General features: G+C 35.8%; 5 protein-coding genes, 1 non-coding gene and 1 pseudogene across 6 annotated transcripts; 4 read left to right on the forward strand and 3 right to left on the reverse strand.

The window, feature by feature from the left end:
• The first annotated feature begins 6,604 nt into the window (after window positions 1-6,604).
• On the forward strand, window positions 6,605-10,416 carry LOC106371555 (very-long-chain aldehyde decarbonylase CER3-like). Its single transcript, XM_022693303.2, has 11 exons — window positions 6,605-6,927; window positions 6,998-7,221; window positions 7,381-7,625; window positions 7,709-7,928; window positions 8,203-8,330; window positions 8,638-8,894; window positions 8,984-9,091; window positions 9,183-9,389; window positions 9,472-9,582; window positions 9,671-9,844; window positions 9,937-10,416. Exons 1-11 carry the CDS (start codon window positions 6,880-6,882, stop codon window positions 10,105-10,107), a joined length of 1,893 nt encoding a protein of 630 aa, XP_022549024.1. The 5' UTR covers window positions 6,605-6,879; the 3' UTR covers window positions 10,108-10,416.
• A 178-nt stretch (window positions 10,417-10,594) lies between these two features.
• Window positions 10,595-12,114, reverse strand: LOC106371556 (tetraspanin-15). Its single transcript, XM_013811642.3, has 2 exons — window positions 11,265-12,114; window positions 10,595-10,927 (listed from the first exon to the last, which is right to left on the reverse strand). The coding sequence occupies exons 1-2, from the start codon at window positions 11,883-11,885 to the stop codon at window positions 10,604-10,606; spliced, it is 945 nt and encodes a 314-aa protein (XP_013667096.1). The 5' UTR covers window positions 11,886-12,114; the 3' UTR covers window positions 10,595-10,603.
• A 191-nt stretch (window positions 12,115-12,305) lies between these two features.
• LOC106371561 lies at window positions 12,306-14,530 on the forward strand. Its single transcript, XM_048742949.1, has 2 exons — window positions 12,306-14,064; window positions 14,159-14,530. Exons 1-2 carry the CDS (start codon window positions 13,833-13,835, stop codon window positions 14,380-14,382), a joined length of 456 nt encoding a protein of 151 aa, XP_048598906.1. The 5' UTR covers window positions 12,306-13,832; the 3' UTR covers window positions 14,383-14,530.
• LOC106371560 (probable myosin-binding protein 6) lies at window positions 14,406-16,495 on the reverse strand. Its single transcript, XM_013811645.3, has 4 exons — window positions 15,780-16,495; window positions 15,104-15,529; window positions 14,840-15,034; window positions 14,406-14,625 (listed from the first exon to the last, which is right to left on the reverse strand). Exons 1-4 carry the CDS (start codon window positions 16,239-16,241, stop codon window positions 14,602-14,604), a joined length of 1,107 nt encoding a protein of 368 aa, XP_013667099.1. The 5' UTR covers window positions 16,242-16,495; the 3' UTR covers window positions 14,406-14,601.
• A 486-nt stretch (window positions 16,496-16,981) lies between these two features.
• Window positions 16,982-17,175, reverse strand: LOC125579610. Its single transcript, XR_007317669.1, has one exon. It is a non-coding gene; the product is annotated as a U2 spliceosomal RNA (small nuclear RNA).
• Window positions 17,176-17,620: 445 nt separating this feature from the next.
• LOC125579192 lies at window positions 17,621-18,655 on the forward strand (annotated as a pseudogene).
• A 205-nt stretch (window positions 18,656-18,860) lies between these two features.
• Window positions 18,861-22,125, forward strand: LOC106371567 (protein MULTIPOLAR SPINDLE 1). The gene is given in 11 exon segments (XM_048742950.1): window positions 18,861-18,893; window positions 18,895-19,239; window positions 19,335-19,392; window positions 19,492-19,629; window positions 19,748-19,804; window positions 19,980-20,062; window positions 20,149-20,197; window positions 20,350-20,749; window positions 20,843-20,913; window positions 21,173-21,377; window positions 21,840-22,125. Coding segments are annotated over 10 exon segments (1,413 nt in total). The 5' UTR covers window positions 18,861-18,875; the 3' UTR covers window positions 21,367-21,377; window positions 21,840-22,125.
• Window positions 22,126-22,130: the final 5 nt, after the last annotated feature.

The following is a 22,130-nucleotide window of genomic DNA, read 5'->3' on the forward strand; positions in this document are numbered from 1 at the left end:
TAAATAAATTTATTTTAAATACTTGCTTTAGGCTTTTAAAACTTTTTGCACGGCACTGTCTATCTCACTCGTAAGTATTTTATCAATTTTAGAAGTTTTGAGACAGATAATTAGTAATATATATATATAGAAGAAATATCATTGACGTTAGCTGTCGCTGTTACATGACACTGCTATTTCAAATTTAAAATGAATTTACTGACGTAAAAACAACAATTAGCAGCTATTTTGAAAGTAGTTGACAAACGACTATATTTTGGTTCGTCGTCTAAGCAGTATAAGAGCATCTCCAAAAAGAAACTCTATTTTGAAGTTTCCAAAACTCTATATTTGAAGTTTAAATGTGTTTTTCTCCAAAAGCAAAACTTCAAACTCAACTTCAAAACAATTTATATTTTATAATATGGTCTTTATATTTGTCATAACTAATTTGAATTCATTAAAATTTTGTAAATAACTAGCACATATATCAACAAATTACAACAATATTAATTAATAAAATATTATATTAAATATAAATATTTAAATAAAAATAACTTAATTAATTATAAACTTTAAACAAAATAGCATTTTATTTCATAAAATGATTTTCGTAATGCATATATGATCTATTAGTGCATTTCGAAGTAAAAAGGCTCTCCTCATTTTTACTTTGTAGATTACGAACTAAAAGATGTTGAAATCGGATAATATTGATACTTGTAAATACATTAGATCAGAACAAAATAGTAAAAGAGAAACACAAAATATTGCTAAAAGACTAATTTTTTCGATGATATTAATACTCGTGAATATATTCGATATGAACAAAAAAGAATTGTACGAAAAAACATCAAAACAACAACATCAACCATCTTTAGTTACACAAAACAATTTGGACAATATTTGAAAATTTGAAGGTTCCGGATCAAACTTACCTGACTATTTGTGTTGTTGTTATATTTAAATTTGTGTAATAGTTATGTCTTCATGTAATTTTTTAAAATCTTTTTGTTAAGTTTTTTTTGTATATTATTGTTGTCTAAATCTAGCTTAAAATATTTAAATTTTATTTTAAAGTTTATTTAATTTTATGTGTAAAATTAAAAAAAAAACAATAAACAAAATTTAAAATATTGATGAGAAATATTTTTTTAAAGATTAAAACAAAAACAAGAAAATATTTATGAATCATAAAGGTGATGTGTGATTATAGAGACCAAAATGCAAATAAAAATATGAAACTTCAATTTTAAAGTTTTGAGTAGTGAAACTTTAAATATAGAGTTTCATTCCTCAAAACTTCAAATTTGAAGTTTTGAAATTTCTTTTTGGAGAGCAAAAAACTTCATATTTGAAATTATATAGTGTCTTTTAGAGATGCTCTAAACAATAAACCAAGTGGGAGTAGATAAAGGGTCTTCTTAACTCTTGTAGGCTAACGCCTAATGTACATCAGAATATGGATGTTGGGTGATTTTGTAAACGATTCGAGCCGACTAATAAATGTGATTTATATAATATAATCGAGGAACGTTTTGTGGATATGTGGGTGATATATATACTTCTTTTTTTTTTTTTTTTTGGTCAAATGGGTGATATATATACTTCATGCTTTCTTTTCAAAATGATTTCAAGAACACTTTTTAAAAAAAGAAAAAAAAATATTCTGGAGGTTACACAAACATTTATAGTATATAATCTGAGTGTAAATTCCTAACCTACTAAATAAAAGTCGTACAAAATAAAACTGGGCGGGCTAACTACAATAAAGTATTGATTACAACAAATCCCTCGATCCATCTGCAATTTTGCTTGAATAAATAGAAAATTTTGGAATGCATCTAACTTAACCTATCCCAAGACACACGACCTATGGCTCAGCGCGTAAACTTAGACCACGCATAAGATAACTCGCGATACATGTGCACCGGATAGCTCAGCGGATGCAATATTGTAACATCCCGAATTGTGATATATGAAAGGTTTAAGAGAATTGATTTGACTATTTATGTCATCAAAATTGACATATCTTTTCTGTTACACATCCGTTTAGAACTCTAGAGTTAAGCTCACTTAAGTTGAAGTAGTGGAAGGATGAGTGACATATCGGAAAATGATTCGCAATACCGTATGAGTGAGACCAAAATACGGAGAAAGGTCATGTAGTGATTGCAGGGTCAGTAAACGTGACTTTCGGGTCTTGGAAAATTAACACACCAACTGTTGGAACGAGATGGGGCCCACGGACCGAGAGAGCGGGTGTGAATTGTCATTAGCTGTGGGCGGTCAGGACGTTAAGTGGTATCAGAGCTGGTTGGCCATCTCGGTTCTGACCCGAGAGGCGTCTTGAGACCTATCGTGGGACGCAACGAGGACGTTGCATTCTTTGAAAGGGGGTGAATTGTAACATCCCGAGTTGTGATATATGAAAAGACTTAAGATAATTGATTTGGCTACCTATGTCACCAAATTGACTTACCTTTTCCGTCACACATCCGTTTATAACTCCAAAATTAAGTGTGCTTGCGCTGGAGTAGTGAAAGGGTGGGTGACCTATCGGAAGTGATTCGCGATACCGTGTGAGTGAAGCCAAAATACGGAGAAAGGACATGTAGTGATTGCAGAGTCAATAAACATGACTTTCGGGCCTTGAAAAATTAACGCACCGAATGTTGGAACATAATGGACTCCACGGACCGTGAGAACATGCGTGGATGGTCCATTAACCGTGGACGGTTGGAGCGTTAAGAGATATTGATAGTTTTGAGAAACTTGCACCACTAGAAGAAAAAGAAACATTTTCTCAACAAAAAGGCTTACAGCAAACATTATAGAAGACTAAAATCAATACATATATAGTACCATACAAGTTTTTCAAGTATGACAAATTTGTTTACTTAACAACTTATATCTTTCTTATTATTTCCAGGTTTGTAAGATAATATATCTGTTTTATATACATGTGTTGACAAATATTTATATGAATAATATTGATTGAAAACTGAAACAAATTTTGAAAAGTGTTTTCCATTTTTTTGGTAATTAACATACCATTTCAAGTGGGTTTTCTTTTCACAGTCAACTGGAGTTTTGTTGTGAATCTTGTGATATGAGAGCCGTCCAAAATACTTTTGACTACCAAAAAATGAAGATCCACAATATGCTCCGGGTCTTTTATTGCTTTCACCAATATTTCCAATTTTACCAAATGAAGTCTCCTATATTCTGGGGTTTCTACTTCTTCGGGTTTTAAATAATAGTTTAAACCTAAGTTAAATGAATCTAAGCCCTTTTAAATCTGTTCTTTCGAGATTCCACCTTCCTGCCTATCCTATAAGAAGTCGAACACATGTGCCCGTTGTGTGTATGTATGTTGAAGGGACTTATTTCAACAACTTCATATATACATAATAAATTATGTATGTAGTATAAATGACTACTGACCACTACGTAATGACCCTTTTAGAATTTTATTTGTAGTTTCTATATTTCAAAATTAATTGTTTGGCTATATACACAATGAATCATCAATGAATAGCGATTAATTTTATTCAAAATTTTAATGAAAGTTTTATAAAATATTAAATACTAGTACTATGTGCGAAATTTTGTTCTTTTGAACGGACTATATGCAGGTCTATCATAAAGTTTAAGGAGTTTAAAACAATTACTGATTGGAGATTAAATAAACTATTTTGAACCAATTTAGAATATAAATAATTTATATTCTTTCTGTTTTAAAATGATCTATATTTTAGAAATAAAAATTAGAGAAATTCTCTAAAATAGTTCTTTTTAGTTTATCTACATTTTTACCATATCGTTAACTAATCTAGATTTAGGGTTTATAATTAAGGAGTGAGTTTTCGGAATATAATTTTAAATTTTTAAAAATAAAAATAAATATTAAAATAATTTCAAAATAAAAAGAAGTTATTTTGGTCATTCTTTTTCTAATGAGCTATTTTTGTGAGAAAAACTTAAAAAGAGCTATTTGAAAGAATTTTTCTAAAAATTATTTCAAAAGGATATATATTTTTTTTATATTTGTAATGCATTTTTATTAGGTAATAGATTGTAAACCAACCGGGCCTCGTGGTCTGGTGGTAAAGGAACCTCGGCTGAGGTGCCCACCATCACGAGTTCGAGCTCCGGCCACAGCGGATTTAACATGGTTTTCGTTTGGCCTCCAGAACCTTCCTCGCCAATTCGGATTGGACGCGGTGGATAGTCGGACTAAGTGAGAGGTCCGGATACCTGGATTATCAAAAAAAAAAATTGTAAACCTCGAATAAATTAATAGTATATTGAATTTTGACTTAATAAAAATTGTGGGAAAGGTTAATCACCAAAAACTAATATATTTATAATCAAAATTTAAGATATTTTATTAATATGTGTGAAAACTCCAAAATATATTTTTGGAAACCAAAAAAATATATGGTAATTAACCAAAAAAATCTTTGAAGCTAAAATGAATAGTTCTATACTAAAAAGTCAAAACTAGCCAGGGTATATGACTCTGAGCGTAATTTTTTCTATTAATTAATCAAGTTAATCATAAATACTTTTGAATTTTGAAGGGAAATAGTTATATATTTTATGGTAATTAACTGTATAATTTTGAAACACAAGATCGGTATATCTGATTCAACTGGTTGGACCGGGTTGATTCACAAAATGATTAGCTTGGCCTATTCAACATGCGAGTCCAGGTTGAAAATATTGCAAATCTCACTTAGCACTAGCAGTAGTCCCAGTGTTCGGTACTAGCTTGTTTTTGTACTAGACTAAAACTTCTTTAATATAATGCTGAACACAGTTTTCGGGTGAATAGTTGTTCTACGCATTAATTTTTTGCTAAAATTAACTTCCAACTAGATGCGAAAACATTAACATGGAAATTAACAACTACGTACAAGAAAGTAAACACTGGATGATTTTTCTTGTCAATGCATTAAATAGCGAGCCTGACCCTATAGCTTACATATATGTTTGGATTTGATTAATGTTTTACCCATGGCATTTATATGAAGTTTAAACCCTATCTAAGCCCTGTAATATTTGTACAGTACCAGTATTGTACCCAACGTGGCATGAATGCTGATTAATTTGTGGTTTGAAAATCACTTAAAATATAAAGAAATGTAAAACAAAAGTGAGAAGAAAAGGACAATGTGAAAAGAAAATGGACAAAATGATAAGAGTGTACGAAGAAGCCACCGAGAGGGAGAAGTGTAACCATCGCTGCTTCAACCGGAAACCGAACACTAAATGCGTGTGAGAGAAAGAGAGTCCAGCTGTGAGAGCTGTGCCATTGCATCAATTGGTTATACGTCGTATTAAAATAATATAATCAAGTCAATAAAATATTTACAAAACAATTTATTATAAATTTTTTTGATAAAACTAGTCAATATTATACTAATGTTTTGAGTTTCTTGCTGATTAGGTCCATAATAGAATACACAAACATAAATAGTACCTGTTTGGTTTACAAATATTCATTTTTTTGGCCATTCACACTACATAAAATAAGGAAGATAGTTTTTCTTTCCATTGATTTTATATACATTACATGAGTAATTATCTTGGATCTCAAATCCCGCATGAAGTCTGTTCCATAAATTAGATACGTGAAATGTTCAAAATATATATGTAAATTGATAAATTTTGGATATATTAGAACTGGGTTCGATTATAGATTATAATATGAAAGTTCATGTATATATAAAAACATATTAAATTTATATATGTATATTATAAATTTTATTATGTAATTTATATAATTCTATATAGAAAATATTTCCAGTTATTTTATAATGTATCAAATTCATTTCTCATATTATCTATTTTTGAATTACTAATTGCACTATAATTTTTATTTTTTGCCAAAAAGTTGGAATTCTTTTCACGCGATAATGCGTCTTAAATAGTACCAGTCATAAAAAAATAGTTTTAAAATGTTTTTTTTTTGTTTTTATGGATCTAAAAACAAATTACTTTCTATTATATATTGTATTACAGTGTTGTTGTTTAATTGGCCAACATCATTAACATACTATTGTTTGTTTTATTGGCCAAAAAATTCCACAGTTTGATATATATATTTCTTAATTTTACTAATAGAGATATGAAAGTGTTTCTCAAGTTTTTTTTGTGGTTGGAGGGAGCAAAACTAGATAAGCTCTAGATTAAAAGTTAGAAAGAAAAACATCTACTATTTAAACCAGCTTTCAGAAGAAAGAAAACATCTAATATTCACAAAAGTGAAATATCCTTAGTTTTTTTTTTTATCAAAATCCTTAGTTTTTTTTTAAATATCCTTAGTTCTTAAAGATAGAAGTATAAATGTTGCTACCAAATTCGCCTTACATACGACGAGTGAACAGAGTTAAAATTAATTGTCACTGACTATACTCAGATTTTGATTGCTGTAAGAGTTTTCTTTTCAGGCGGAAAAAACTCGTTGTTATTTATTTGTGACTTCAAAAACGATTTTCTTCAGCAAATTGATTTTCTTTTATATTTAAATTTCGTTAAAAAGACCTAATAAATTTTCGGGTGTAGTTGGCCATCCTAGTTTAAATGCTTATATAAATAACCAGAGCTCGATGCTCTCAATAATGTCACATAACACACAACTTTCAACCCAAAAAAAAAAATCTCCATACCTTTTCTTGAGATTAGAGAGAACCCTATCGTTAGATCTCTCCATCTCTCTCTCTTTGTTTTGACTTCCACAAACAGAGCAACATCTTTCTCTTAGTATTGCTTGAAACTGGAGCAATCTTTAAGGTTATATAGACCAATAAGAGTGAGAGAAGATCTAGTCATAAACAAATCAAGAAATTTCTAACTTCGAGGAGGTAACGAAAAGGGTTTAAGAGAATAAGAATGGTAGCTTTTTCAGCTTGGCCTTGGGGAAACTTTGGCAATCTAAAGGTTTGATCTGACTTCTCAAAAGGTCTGGTTTCTCGTGTGAATCTCATATGTGTTTTTCTTGTCTGTGTAGTATCTTCTCTACGCTCCGTTAGCTGCACAAGTAGTGTACTCATGGGCGTACGAACAAGACTACTCGAGGGCTCTTTGGTGTCTTCATATCCTCATCATCTGTGGACTCAAAGGATTCCTTCATGTTCTTTGGAGCGTTTACAACAACATGCTTTGGGCGTCTCGCACTCTAAGGATTAACCCTAATGGCGTCGACTTTAAGCAGATTGATCACGAATGGCACTGGTAAATCCCTCTCAAGTAACATTTTGGGTACATATTATAATAATAATAATAACTTGTCCTAAAATCAATATTTTTAAGATGTTACTCTGTTCTTGCTATGGTCTTAAATACCCATAAAACCACCAAAGGTATCGTTTTGATCTGTGGGTTTTATTTCAGGGACAACTACATACTTCTGCAAGCAATAATAGCTAGCATTATCTGTTACATGTCTCTTCCATTGATGACGATTAACAGTATACCTCTGTGGAACACGAAAGGACTCGTTGCATTAATTGTGCTACATGTGACCTTCTCAGAGCCATTATACTACTTTCTTCACAGAACTTTTCATAGTAACACCTACCTCTTCACGCATTACCACTCCTTCCATCACTCATCTCCTGTGCCACATCCCATGACTTGTACATTTTCATCACTAATAACCTTATTCAAAAATTCATTCTTGTTTGTTGTAATATAACAATATTTTATCTATTGGGTGCAGCTGGAAATGCGACGTTACTGGAAAGCCTTATCCTCTGCGTCGTAGCTGGAGTTCCTTTGGTTGGATCTTGCTTGCTAGGTGTTGGATCATTAGGGTTGATCTACGGATATGCTATTATGTTTGATTTCCTAAGATGTTTAGGACATTGTAACGTTGAAATCTTCTCTCACAAGCTATTCGAGACACTTCCAATCCTTCGATATCTCATCTACACTCCAACGTATGCCGTTGACACTTTTATTACCCTTTCGGCAAAGTATTCACATGTCATTTTTCTTTTTGGATTTGGTTAGGACACATAAACATGACTTAATTTTGTCTTCTTTTTTTTTTTACTTTAAGAAGCAAAATTGCCAAGATTGTATTAGCTATGAAATATGCCTATCGAAAGTAATTGGTGGTGTTACATTTTTAGTTGCATCACAATGATTTTACAGTGTAATGATTTAAAAAATATCTTTAAAAAGTTGATTTTCTTGGTGGGGTTTATGCAGGTACCATAGTCTGCATCATCATGAGATGGGGACCAACTTTTGTCTATTCATGCCTATCTTTGATGTCTTGGGCAACACACTTAACTCAAACTCGTGGGGACTCCAAAAGAAGATTCGCTTGTCTGCAGGTAAATATAGCAAACCTACTCCACGCAGTTTTTGTTTTTGTTTTTGTTTTTGTTTTGCATATCTAGCCCAAAGCCTGAACACACGAATCTGTTACTAGACTAGTTGAATGAATGAATACCAAACAGTTTAATGGCAATTTATGAGGGACATTAGTAGAAATAGAGTTTGTACTTTGTGCAACCAAAGTGGGTGAGAGTTTTCTATTTCTGGTCAAAGTCAAACCTCTTGAGCCAAAAGACATTGTTACCCCTTCTTTAACCTGAAAACTACAGTTTTGTTTTAACTAACTTTGATGTCCGTGTGTAGGGGAACGGAAGAGAGTGCCGGAGTTTGTGTTCTTGGCTCACGGGGTAGATGTGATGTCGGCGATGCATGCTCCGTTTGTGTTCAGATCGTTTGCTTCAATGCCATACACAACGAGGCTCTTCTTGCTGCCCATGTGGCCATTCACGTTCATGGTGATGTTGGGCATGTGGGTCTGGTCAAAGACTTTTCTTTTCAGCTTCTATACCCTCAGGAACAATCTTTGCCAGACTTGGGGAGTTCCAAGATTCGGGTTCCAAGTAAATGCCTCTGCTTTTTTTTCAGTTTTACCCTCTAAAAACAGACAGAACAGAGTGTTTTTACAGAGCATTTTCCTCTGTTTTTGCAGTACTTTTTACCGATTGCTAAACAAGGAATTAACAACCAGATCGAGAATGCGATTCTTAGGGCTGATAAGATTGGTGTTAAAGTTATAAGCTTGGCTGCTTTGAACAAGGTTTGTGTCGGAACCGAAGTCTCAAAAAAAAAGTCTGAAACTTTTGAGTCAAGTCACTAAAAGGGTTGGTTTTGTTTGAGTGTTTGCTCAGAACGAAGCTCTAAATGGTGGTGGGACGTTGTTTGTCAACAAGCATCCTGACCTTAGAGTTCGTGTGGTCCACGGGAACACATTAACCGCAGCAGTGATTCTTAATGAGATTCCAAAAGATGTGAAAGAGGTGTTCTTGACAGGAGCCACTTCTAAGCTGGGAAGAGCCATCGCTCTCTACCTCTGTCGTCAGGGAGTGAGAGTTCTCGTAAGTTTTTTTTACTAATGTCTCGAATGTACGGTTTAATATAGTATCCCAAAGTCTGACATATGTTGGAACCAATTGACAGATGTTGACACTATCGGTGGAAAGATTCCAAAAGATTCAGAAAGAAGCTCCTGTTGAGTTCCAGAACTACCTTGTACAAGTGACCAAATACAACGCTGCTCAAAACTGCAAGGTAGTGTATTTGAGTTCTAACTGGTTTTCATTTGTTGTGTAAATGTAAATGTATTGACTTTGGGGTGTTTGAATTATGTATAATGCAGACTTGGATCGTTGGGAAATGGTTAACGCCAAGGGAGCAGAGCTGGGCTCCTAAAGGAACGCATTTCCACCAGTTTGTGGTGCCACCAATCCTCAACTTCAGGAGGAACTGCACTTACGGGGATCTAGCTGCAATGAGGCTCCCTGAAGATGTTCAAGGGCTAGGAACCTGCGAGGTTTAAAGAATGTTTGGTTTACAATAGTCTTGATTGTCTCTTTAGCCCTTTGGTACACCTGACTAAAACTTTATGTGTGTATGTTGTGGCAGTACACAATGGACAGAGGGGTGGTGCATGCATGCCATGCAGGAGGAGTGGTTCATATGCTGGAAGGTTGGGAGCATCATGAGGTCGGAGCCATTGACGTTGACCGTATTGATTTGGTGTGGGAAGCAGCCATGAGACACGGCCTTCGCTCTGTTTCTTCACTCACAAGATGAGTGAGATGTGCTCTTAAATTGTTATCTTTGACTCTCCCAAGATTGGTCATTCTTTGTAAAGGTGAAGCATGCAAGCAGGTTGAAAAAAATAAGTAGAATTTTCACCGTATGTTATTGTTTCACCTTTTATTTAAGATGTATTTCACTTTATAACAATTTCCCTAAATAGTATCGACAAAGCTTTTAATTATCCAGCCTGATCACTCCTCTGGTGGTACTTGGTAGTTAGGACAATGAAAGAACAAAGTGTCTTCAATGTTCCTGTCCTGTACTCACATTTGATTTTATTAGAGACAATGTTACTTTGAAGCCCCCTGCTTTAAAGATGAAATAATGGACCAAAGAGCTTGCTTTTGGCTTCTAAATCAAACCAATTGTTGATACTTTATTACAAACATCTGCTTGAGTACTAAAAAGAATGCAGAAGAAAGAGATTATTTTACCACACAGAAAAAAAAAGAAACTCTCCTAATTAGAAAGACCATCATGATGGTGATTAACCCTTGAAACGTTCCCAAAAGGTGGCCAAGAAGATCAATAGGTGAGAGATGAGAAGAAGAATGGAGATGACTATCAAGAAGACACCTAGCTGCCACCATTTCCTCCTTACAGATCTTACGAATCCTAACTTGCAAGACCTACAATCATAACACAACACGCTCCAATCATTCCTCCACAGCTGACAGTCACTTAGTCTTCCGACCATGCCCCCGTACAGCACCTCCGTCTTCAATGGTTGTCCCTCGTCTTTTCTTCTATACCAAAACGTCGTGTTTAAAGCGTCCATGTTGCATGTCTCTGGAGGCATGCAGCATCCATTCTACAAGAACAACAAATATCAAAACAACTTGTGTAATTAACCTACTAGTTTAAAGATCCTATGGTACATGATCCTCTCAAACTATTTGAAAATCTTGTAAACATGATAATATGATATATACATTATTCATTTGATAATTGTGGATTCTAATATTTTGGAGATACAATTTAATAAGAATTTTTAACGATATATTTATGTATATTAACTATAAAACTTTTATGGATTATACGTAAATGTTTCAATTACCTATGTCATCATGCATGTTAGAATGCACCGGATGCACATGGTAAAAGATGGTTATGATCTCAAACTGTAAGAATATCTACAATGAACAAACCTTTATTGGTGGCAATTTTCTTCTATTATAAGGTTTATCTTTTGGAGATCCATAAACAAGCTCGTTGCATGCACCTTTATCGTAGACACACGATTTGATATTGTTCCAGTTTACATTATCCATCACTTTGAGTTTAAACCACGTCCCAGTCGCCGGAAACCGCCTGGTCTGCATCTCGTTGACTCCGGCGTACGCCAGACCGATGAATAGCATTAGCAAAAGGATCACAAACATCACAACGAGTGCTGGCATCGGAAACTTCCGTCGGAGAAACAGAGCTACATTGCTGACGACGAAGACGGCGAGGAGACCGACGCTCGCGATTGTCTGGATACGTGGCAGACCGAGGATATCTTCGCAGTCGTAGCTACGCATGTAGAGGAGCCACACAGCGTAGCCGAGGAGTGTAAGAGATAGAAAGAAGGTGCAGATGGGAAGTACACCGATGGCGAAAAGGTTCATGATTGTGACCAATGTTCCAGCGGGTGGCTTATCGCTTTGTGACTCCATCTGGTCGGAGCTTTTTGCTTCTGGCTCACTCGTTGTTGTTATTGCGGTTGCCGTGGCGGTGGTGGTTGCAGCTGGTTCCTCAACGGGTACTACTTGGGCACTATCAGCCATGGAGAAAGTGAAAGAAATGTCTCTATGGAGGTGTTTTGTTTGACATTAGGAATGTATAAAAGAGAAAGATCATAAGTATAGGTGTATCAGGGGTGGGTTTTACAGAGTCAAATGTAAGTTGGAGAGAAATCCGGACACTTTGATTAAGTACAAGCTGATCCTGTCCGAATATTTTGCTATATTCAAGCCCTTTTTGGTCTTTTTCGTCAGTATCGATTTATCTTCAATTATGGGTTAATAATCTCCATAAATCTAAGGTCTCTTTAGTCTTTACCATCTAATCAATCGTGCAATCTAATTTTTACATTGAAATTAGAAAAAATATCAAATAAAATGTATTTGTAGTCACACAGCCACAATTATACCCACAACCCTAAATGTGACTTTACAAATACCTTTTATTTGATATTTTCTCTAATTTCAGTGTAAAAATTAGATTGCACAATTGATTAGAAGGTAAAAAACCTCAGATTTATGGAGATTATTAACCCAAAAATGCAGAATATTACATAACAAGATTTATTTATGTGTAGTGAAGCATAAAAGGCCAAAATATATAGTCTAATAACTTATAATCTATAATCTAGGAGGAAAATATACATTCAAAACTATTTTTGGACAGCCGAATCAGTCGTTCTGTACACATCAATTTAAGTAAAAAAGAAAATTGTCTGTCTAAATTCAGGTGTGATCAGTTTTCTCATTTCAACCTAACTATTTGATTAGACAAATTAGAATAAAACTTAAATTTCTAATGAAGTTTTAATGCCCATGAAAATCCAATAATGTACTATTAGAATGAGCTAATTCGGTTCTGATTTCTTCTCTGCTCTATAATTTTCTTTCAGTCAACTGTTTTTCTCACTAATCAGATAAACTATGGAAGACCGACCTGAAAACGTTAATGCATGAATCTGTATGCTAATAGTAAATTGGATGGTCATTGGTTTCTCGGTTTCATAGAGGAATTTGATAAAGTACTAGATTTTATACTCGCGCTTAGATTTCATAGTGGTTTGATGTCTTTGGTATCATTTAGCATCTGTTCCTTCCGTTGATCCTAATGATTTATGAAACTTGTCGAGACAATAAACAATAACAAGGAGAAAGGAAAAAAACTTATGAGATGATTCTTCAGATTTATATAAGAATGATTAGCATCTCCATGGTTCCCAAGTATCTCATTGTACGAGGAGTTAATCCACAGATTGGTTGGGTAATGTTTCCTGGCTTAAGTCTTATAAAGTTTTTAATTAATTAATGTATCATTAAAAATCTAGAGAAGTAGTCCAATTAAAGTTGCCTTCCATAAAAGTAATGTAACTCTTGGATTACAACTGCTCTTAACCTTTTTTTATTTTTGTTTCCTTCCTTTTTCTGTCATCCATTAATCTCTAATTAAAATTTATATTTATCTGGGAGATGCATAGATACGATCTGGTGTATATCGCTTGTTTAAACATATGTAAATAATAAATATTCAAAGCAATAAAACAGTAAACATAATAAAAACATGGAAATCTAAATTAAAAATACTCGTAGATCGATACACAACAGGTTCTTCGAGTTTCTTTCTCCCCCTTCATCTTCCCTTTTTTTGTTCTTATGTTTGATTTTGATTTCTAATGATTGTCGAACTCTGCTTTGATTGATTTTTCTACCGAAGTTAACCAATCTTTTTGAAACTCTGTTACAATCGTTCGATTTTGTTTGTGGGTTGTAATGCTTAGCCGCTTTGATTCCTTGTGTTTAGCCCTAAACCCTAAACTGTACTTGCTTCGTAAACCTATTAGACTATTATCTTAGTCCCCAAGTTTCAACACGCCAACATACAAGTCAAACAAAGATTGACTTCGCTTTCTTTCTTTTTTCTTATATTTTTTTCTGTTTGTCTTGGACTAAATAATACACAAGTTTTGTCTTCTTGTCAGAGAGTACGTACTTAACATGGATTCGAAAGAAAAAGAAGACCATGTCAAAAGTCTGATCACGAGTAGAGAGATGCTCTTGAAGCTTCAGCAGAACATTGAGACAGCCACAACTGGACCATCCGCTTCCACTTCAGCTGATCTTCAAAACCTCTCTAATGAGATACAAAAACATCTCATGAAGACTGCCGCCACTGCCCAGGATCCGAATAAGCCTGATCCGAGTAAAGCCACCTCGCATATAAAAGATGGTATAACCTCTCATCTGATATTTCAATATTTAATACATTCGTTTTTAGCTATATATAATTTCTTCTTATGTGATAATTTTCGACTTTTTCGCAGAGCTTGACAAGGTGTTTACAGTTGAGGAAGTTGGACACAAGTGCGACTTATGCGGGAGAGATCTAGCCTCGGATCCAGAACGGCCTAATGTTTCTTTGCGCAGCTTACAAGAGGTGTGTGTGCTGGATTGTGGTCATGTCTACCACTTCAAGTGTTTAAAAGGCACCACTCTTGATCTTGATAACCGTTCTACTAACCCTTCTTGCATTTTCTGCGTCAGCTAGTCCAACTGAATCAACCATCAATATGGTGCAACTTTAAGATTTAATATTTTTGTTCTTATATTGTAAGAACGTGTTCTCAACAATGACAATGGTTTTACATACAAACTGATTATATTCTCAGTAATCAGTTTCTTTTTACATCCCTTCAGTTACACTCTTGGAAGGTTAAGTAACTTAGAAAGGGAAACTAGAACCACGCCGCCACGCATATTGTAGCTTCTAAAGCCAGAAGTGAATCATGGCCTGTTCAAGAAACAAAACAAAAATGTTCATAAGAGTTCCCTGACCCTGAAATTTTTAGGACCGTAGGTGATTTATTAAAGATATCAATAAATTTATTTATTTTACAGATTTGGGGTTTATGTAGATGTAATTTTTTCAAAAAATTTGGAGGTCGGCTTTGTCCAGGACCGGCCAAATGAAATATTCGCCTCTAAGTAGAAAAAGGAGTGATTACCTCTTGAACTGAGTTAAGGACTCCATCCTCCTCGTGATGGGAGGACACAGGTGGAGTAAGATGCAGTTCTGATCTTAAGCTTCTCATCTCTGACTGCATTCCATTGAGCTGTTCTCGAATCTCCTTTAGCAAACTCATATGTTCTGCCTTGATGCTCGTATCTCTTGGCGGCTTACTCAACAACTTGCCTCTGCCCTGTGATTCTTTACCACTTTAACGATTCTATTTTTAGCAAAAAGATTATAGATGATGATGAACACTTACACTTCTTTCTTCATGTTCCTCTTCTTCCGAGATGATAAAAAGGCTCTCCTTCGTCCTTGGAACCTCAAAGATGTCCTGAACATTCGGAGACTCATCTTTGGCAGAGACTTTATGATCAGGGTTCTTCAGCATCTCCATTATCGTATTCACATCACTCTTGGCTGACTCGAGGATAGTATTGCTGACCTGTGACACCAACGCATGCGACACAGACTCACGCTTAATCAAAGGCCGTTTAGATTCTTTGGGAGCATCTCTTGACTCCGATATCTCTCGGACATGATCGTCTATTCTCCTGATCTGTTCCCAATAAGTGCTCAAGTCTTCACGTGGAGATAAAGAACTCTCGAGACCTTTCTTCTCCTCAAAGCCTTCGTTATCAGACAAGAGTAGTCTTCTTTCACTTGTCATGCCATCAAATGGACTCTGCAACATAGCAAGTTTTGACCTTTCAGTATCCAAACAATTAAAAACAGTGTATAAAAAAACAATGAAAAACAGAGAGCTCTGTTTTATATAGACAAAGAATCAGTTTTCGTTTTCAGTTATAACAAATAACGCTTGTAACTTATTTTAAACGATGTTCTAAAAACCGCTCTGACTTTCAAAAAACCAGTTTAGACGTATGCCTAATCAATACTTCAAGGACTAATGATTTCTTGAACATTAGTTTTACCGAGAGGTTTCGTTTCATCTTCTTCTTTTGGTTGAGACGAGAGGTGTCCCCAAAGAAGATGAGATTCTCCGGGAACCTGTTCTCCACGACGGCGGGATCGGAGCATCCAAGGCTGAGTAGTTTGCAACGGTAAGCCTGGACCTGAAACTCGAGAGACGCGATCTCCATTTCCTTCTGGTAAATAAGATCTTCGAAGAGAGCCAGAGAGGTCTCAGCGTGGCACATCTTCTCCTCGGCCATTCTCTTGTACTGACTAGCCTCCATCTCCAACGCTGCTTTCTCCCCTTGGAGACGAAGAATCATCGACAAGGCCTCGGAAGCAGCGGAGGAGGAGGCTTCGCGTTCAGCGTCGAGTTCTTGGTTGATTTTCTGGAGAAGCTCTTGCTGCGCCCACATGGTTTCTCTGACGCCGGAGGATTCTCCGTTGAGTCCGATCCCTAAACTCATCGTTCTCTCCACCATCTTCTCCGATCACAAGAGTTTTTATTGATTATGGTTTGATCCCTGGTTGAAGGAGGAGACGAGATTGAGAATGTATTTGGATATTTGAACGCGGCGGTGAATCTCCGATTTGAATTTCCACCGAAGGAGGGAGGAAATGGTGGAAAAAATCGGAGAATTCAGATCGACAAACGGAGTCGAAGGTTCTGTAATAATATAATCTTTGATAAATGCCGACCAAATATTGTCCCAACCGTCCACCGTGTGGAATATAACATGCAAACGAGCTCTTTGCATTTTCTCAGGGTAATAATTAAAATGATATTGTTATGCTTTTTTGACCTAATTACGATCGATCCAGCCGACAAAGAGTAAAGTTTAATCAGGATGATTGATTACCCACGATTATAAATAATTCAGACAGATTATTCATGATATTGTATATTTTGTTTCATCACATGTGTAAGAGCATGATGAATGGAGGGTTCTTAGAGTGGAATTCTTAGTGGAATATAAGAACCGATTCTTAGCTATTTTAATTAAAAGTTAAGAGACAGTTTCTTATATTCTGCTAAAAACTTTACCCTAAAAACCCCATTAATCATATTCTAAGGACAAAAGAGTCAATACTCAGAGTTTATCAAAAGCCCAAAAGCCTGTTTATAAAGTTATTTAGGTCTTTTTATAGCTTTTCATTACGAATAATGATCGCATGATATAAAAAAACCCAAAAGCCATTAATAAATTGGACTGGGGAAATGGTGGGATGAGCCATGCCCGTGCAGTATTGCAACGCATGTGGGACTCGTGAAAGTCCAGATAGCAAGCTAGCATAATAGATCTTCTTCCTAAAAAAATAGAGTTAATATCATGTAACCCGGGACCACATATCAGATATTAAACTGATAAGAACATATACTACACTTGATCTTAGCCAAAAGGCCGAGAAAGGTATGGTTCACTCAGTTGGGTAGCTTCTTCTTTTATACTACTTCTCATGCCTTACTTGTTTCTTTATCGATGTAGGACTCTGGAAGTAATACACAGCGAAACTCTCTCTCTCTCTCTCTCAGTGGGTTTGAACCCAACTATAGTCTTTGACCTAAAGTCAAATTGAATTTCATGTTCCTTACTTTGTACAGCTGAGTGAGAGAGCTCGTTACGTTACATTGACATATCGAAATAAAAGAAGCCAACTCTCACAGATTTTCCTTTTTCGTGATCAGTTTTGCATCCTAAATTGATCTTAGATAAGTCGATTTTATTCGGAATCGGGAGCAGAAGACGAGAGAGATTGTTCATCCTTTAGTAGCCATGGTATTCACATAATTGATATATGTTTCTGCTTCGTTCATCGGATGGGTTATGTTTCTCTTAGTACACTTATTATCTTTATACGATTATTCTGTGTTCATTTAAACGAGAAAGTTAAGAAATTTTGTCCTAAGAAATCTTCTCATGCCCAACAGCTTTACCAATTTCATTGTTCTTATGGTGTTTGCTTTAATCACTTGTATGATTGATTAGTTTGTGTTAATCTTGTATCCAGGCAATGTATATTCGTGTGAAGCGCATGAAAACCACTTAATTTATCCAATGCGATCCCACAGTGACTGTTTTGGATGTTGAGCAGAAACTGTTTACTCTCATTGAGCAACTAGTTAGCTGTCAACATCTTGTATTAATGTCTACTGAAGAAGTATTAGAGGATTCCAAATCTCTAGCAGAGCAGTAGGTATCAAATATTTTGACTGTCTCTAAGATATGTTGGAGAATGAATAAAAATTGATTGGATTTTTTAAAGAAAATCTATCTTACTCATATTGTAACTCGCTACTACTTGTGACAAAAAAAAAAAAAGTAACTCGCTACTATTATGTTCTTTGTTTTTGTTGTTCAGGTTGAGAATGACGCAGTAGTGGCTCTGACTTTGAGAAAAGGTTATCCCCTTTATTTCACTCTGCTCCTTATATATAACTCTGGTGAATTCAGCGCCTTGATGGTATATGGTGTATACATCTTGTTAAAATGCTGCAGTCTTTAAGACCTTTGTGGGCTGGATATAGCTGAATGTGTTTCATGCATGTTCCATCAACTTTTATCATTTTGTCCTCTATTGATTGCATAAACTGTCGACCATGATGTTGTTTTGCATACTTTGGAGCTAGGAATGGCATGATGAATTGCATCTCATTCTTTCTTGTGCAGATGATAACGAGTTTGAGGATGTCGACATTGCACAGCCCACCGACTTCTCAATCTCATGAAGAGTTTTACTAACGGTATATCAGGAGAACCTTTTATTTCAGCATTATAAGTATTTTATTCAAACACAAAGGTGGAGACGGTAAAGCGCTTGAAGTTTTTTTGTCTTTAAGTAAAGATACTGAGATGTGGAACTGTGATTGCAACTTGCAAGATTAGTAATTCTTTCATGATATCTCCCCCTCACATGTTTCCCAATCAATTCCCACCAAAAAAAAAAAACTAGATCTGTCTTGAAAATTAGCCAATCCATGGAGTCCTTAAACATCTTTAGCAAATCCGCACAATCCTTCTCAAATCTTATCAGTGGCTCAGGCTGCTCATAGCCCTCTCTAGTAGCTGAGCTTTAAGAGTTATTGAACTAATCTATGGGCCGTCTTAAATGCACTAATGGGCCTCTGTGTCGCCATCACCAATAGCTCTCCCGCGCAAGAAATCGAAATCGAAATCATTATCATCCCGAAAATTAAAAACATTTTTTCTTTCTTTCTTAAAAAAAATTAATTCGAGCGTCAGTGAAGCAGAAGATCACATGGAGAAGGAGAAGGAAGAGTCACTGAGACTGGCGATCGCCGTTTCTCTCCTACGATCGAAGATCCAGAACCGTCTATCTTCTTCCTCTACTTCTCTCTGCGATGCTCCCTGCGAAACCGATCCTCTTCGCTGGAAGCAGAAGAACCGTCGATCGTCCTCCTCTGCTTCTCGTTGCGGTGCTCCTCCCTCCGATACTGATGCTCTTCGCTGGAAGCAGAAGGTCCCCTCTCGAATTCGATTTTGCGTACTTGGGTTTAAGTGATTATCGTTGTTTGTTTGAATCTAACATATTAGCGTTTTCGATTTTGAAATTAGGCGAAAGAGAGGAAGAAAGAGATAATCAGACTCCGGGAAGATCTCAAGGATGCTGAAAGTATTATTATCTAAAACTTCGGCAACTCGTTTTATGTATTTAATGATTCCCAAAAATGGAAATGGCTTTTGTTGATGCGATTTCTGCAACCTTCCTTAGGTTGTGATTTGTTCCCAGCGAATGCTTCTTGCAAGTGTTATTTCTTTGATAACTTGGGAGAATTCAGCGGCAGGCGTATTGGAGAGGCCTCTGAGCCGAGGTTTAACGATGCTCTTCGTCGTAGATTTCTCAGAATAGGTGTATTTCTTATGCTTTTATTTGTATTCATTAGTCTTGTAGTTTGAACTGTTTTGTCTCCTTTTTCTTTGTGGGGTTTTTACTTATTATTAGCTTGTGTTGTCATTTGATTTCCTAGCAAGGATAAGGGGAAGAAAGAAGTCAACCCGACCATCCCAAAGATTGCGGCTTTCAGGTTTTTGTTAAGGCTCTTCCTGGGCTTCACTCACTTTCAGTTTCCTTTATACATTATTTACAACTCCATACTTTGATATTACCTGGATGGGTGAATTGTTAAATTGAATGTATGTAACCACCAAGCATCATTTTCTAGGACTCCTTTTTATATGAGTTGAAACTCTTGACTTCAGAACCTGAATATGAAGACGAAGCAGAGCAGCTAAGGATATCTATTGATTTTCTCCTGGAACTGTCCCAAGCAGCGGACTCCAGTGTTAGGCTTTATTGCTTAAGCTATTTTCTGGTAATATGCACTCTTACATAGTTTGCAGATTTGAACTCGCTTCTTCTGTTCTGCAGGCCTCTAATTTCGGCAACTGGTCACATCAGGCTGTAGATTTCATATTAGGTAATACTATTCAATCTCTTGACATGCAAACAAATAATTTGATACCTGAGCTGCAATTCCCTTCTATTGGAAGCTTGTGTTGCACTTACGAAACAAACTTGTGTTCTTGTTCCTCTTCTTACAATAATATGCTCTCTTTTTGCATGCTCAAGCTTCACTGAAGAAGCTGATATCGATGGGGAGAAACTTGGGATCTGTTGAAGAATCTATTAGTTTCATGATTACACAGTTGATCGCAAGAATTTGCACTCCCTTTAAAGGAAATGGTAACTTTAGCTGTCTATCTTTGATTTTGACTGTGTTTCTCTTTATGGTTATCATTCCTCATAGATGTTGCTGTGTGTTTACATCTGTTGTAGAGGTGAAACAACTAGAAACTAGTGTTGGATTTTATGTCCAACATTTGATCCGTAAACTGGGAAGTGATCCATACATTGGACAGCGTGCAATATTTGCTATTTCTCAGAGAATATCTATTTTAGCCGAGAACTTACTGGTCATGGACCCGTTTGACGAATCATTCCCAGAGATGGATGAATGCATGTTTATATTGTAAGTGTTTCAAATTCTAATGAGAATGTGTTTCTATGGTACATCATACATGGGACTGCTGAGGTTGATTATGTTGTCGTATGGACCCTGCAGGATACAGCTAGTTGAGTTCTTGATATGTGATTATTTGTTAACGTGGGCAGAGAATGAAGCATTTGAAACTGGTAATTTAAGTATTTAGTGTTTTATGTATGATACTCTAACAACAAATCAGAGTGGCGCAGCGGAAGCGTGGTGGGCCCATAACCCACAGGTCCCAGGATTGAAACCTGGCTCTGATAAATTTATGCTATTTATTTTTTGTTTTTGTAGTTCCCAAATTATAAGCCCCTATCTATTTGATTCCATTTATGACACAAATACAGTTCTAGATGGCAAAAAGGGTCACTAATGATGCTAAGATTGGTTCTGTCTGACCTGTAGTTGTGTTTGAGGAGTGGATATCATCAGTTCTCCACGCGAGGAAAGCAGTAGCTGCGTTGGAAGAAAGAAACGGGTTGTATCTTCTTTTCATGGACCGAGTCACAGGGGAGTTAGCTAAACGAGTTGGTCAAGTCACATCTTTCAGGGAGGTCGAGCCAGCCATTTTGGACAAAATCTTAGCCTACCAAGAATGATACCTTTTCAGGTTAGTAGCATCTACCCAATAAAGCTTTATTTTTTTTTGTTATTGGAACCCTTTTTACCCTTAGTCCATCAAAGAATGGTGTTTGGAAAGCAAATTGCTTCACTTTGGTTTAAAGGTGAAGATAGTTGATCCAGTAATCATATATATTGTGGTCGGCCTTGACCTTTGATTGATGATCGCTCCAGTGAGTCAAAGTCTTTAAATTATGGCCGCCATAGGCTCCACATGGCACTACGATGTTATCTTTATCATTACATTTCTCAATCATCCAACCATATGTTATTGAATTATATCATCCATTTAACAAAAAGTATCTCAAACTTTACCAGTCTTCTTTATAATCAAAGCAGAGGGACAAACCTTATCTTATCTTTAGAGCAGAGATGGCTGACACCAAGCGCTTAGTCATCCTATCTATCATTTCACTCATGTTCTTGTCTCAGTTTCTTCTTTTGTGTTCAGGTCATGTCGATGATTAAGTCGGTGTACCGAGGAAGCTTGGCGTTTTCATAAGGAAAAGGAGAGGATTCAGATACAGAAGGCCACACAGCACCACCAGATCGGCTTCTGCAACACTTTTGCCAGGCTCCTTCCATGTGACTGCTTGCCTCGCCTCCTCTTTCTTACTCTCTCTTGTTCTGTAGCTTTTTTTAGTTGATGTTAGTATATATTAATGCGCTTTAGTAATGTCATGTAAGCATGTACATTTTGAATGCTTGAGATTATGAACTTTATTTACAGTTTGGTCTTTTC

Source organism: Brassica napus, chromosome A10 (genome assembly GCF_020379485.1).
Source record: "Brassica napus cultivar Da-Ae chromosome A10, Da-Ae, whole genome shotgun sequence".
Lineage (NCBI taxonomy): Eukaryota > Viridiplantae > Streptophyta > Magnoliopsida > Brassicales > Brassicaceae > Brassica > Brassica napus.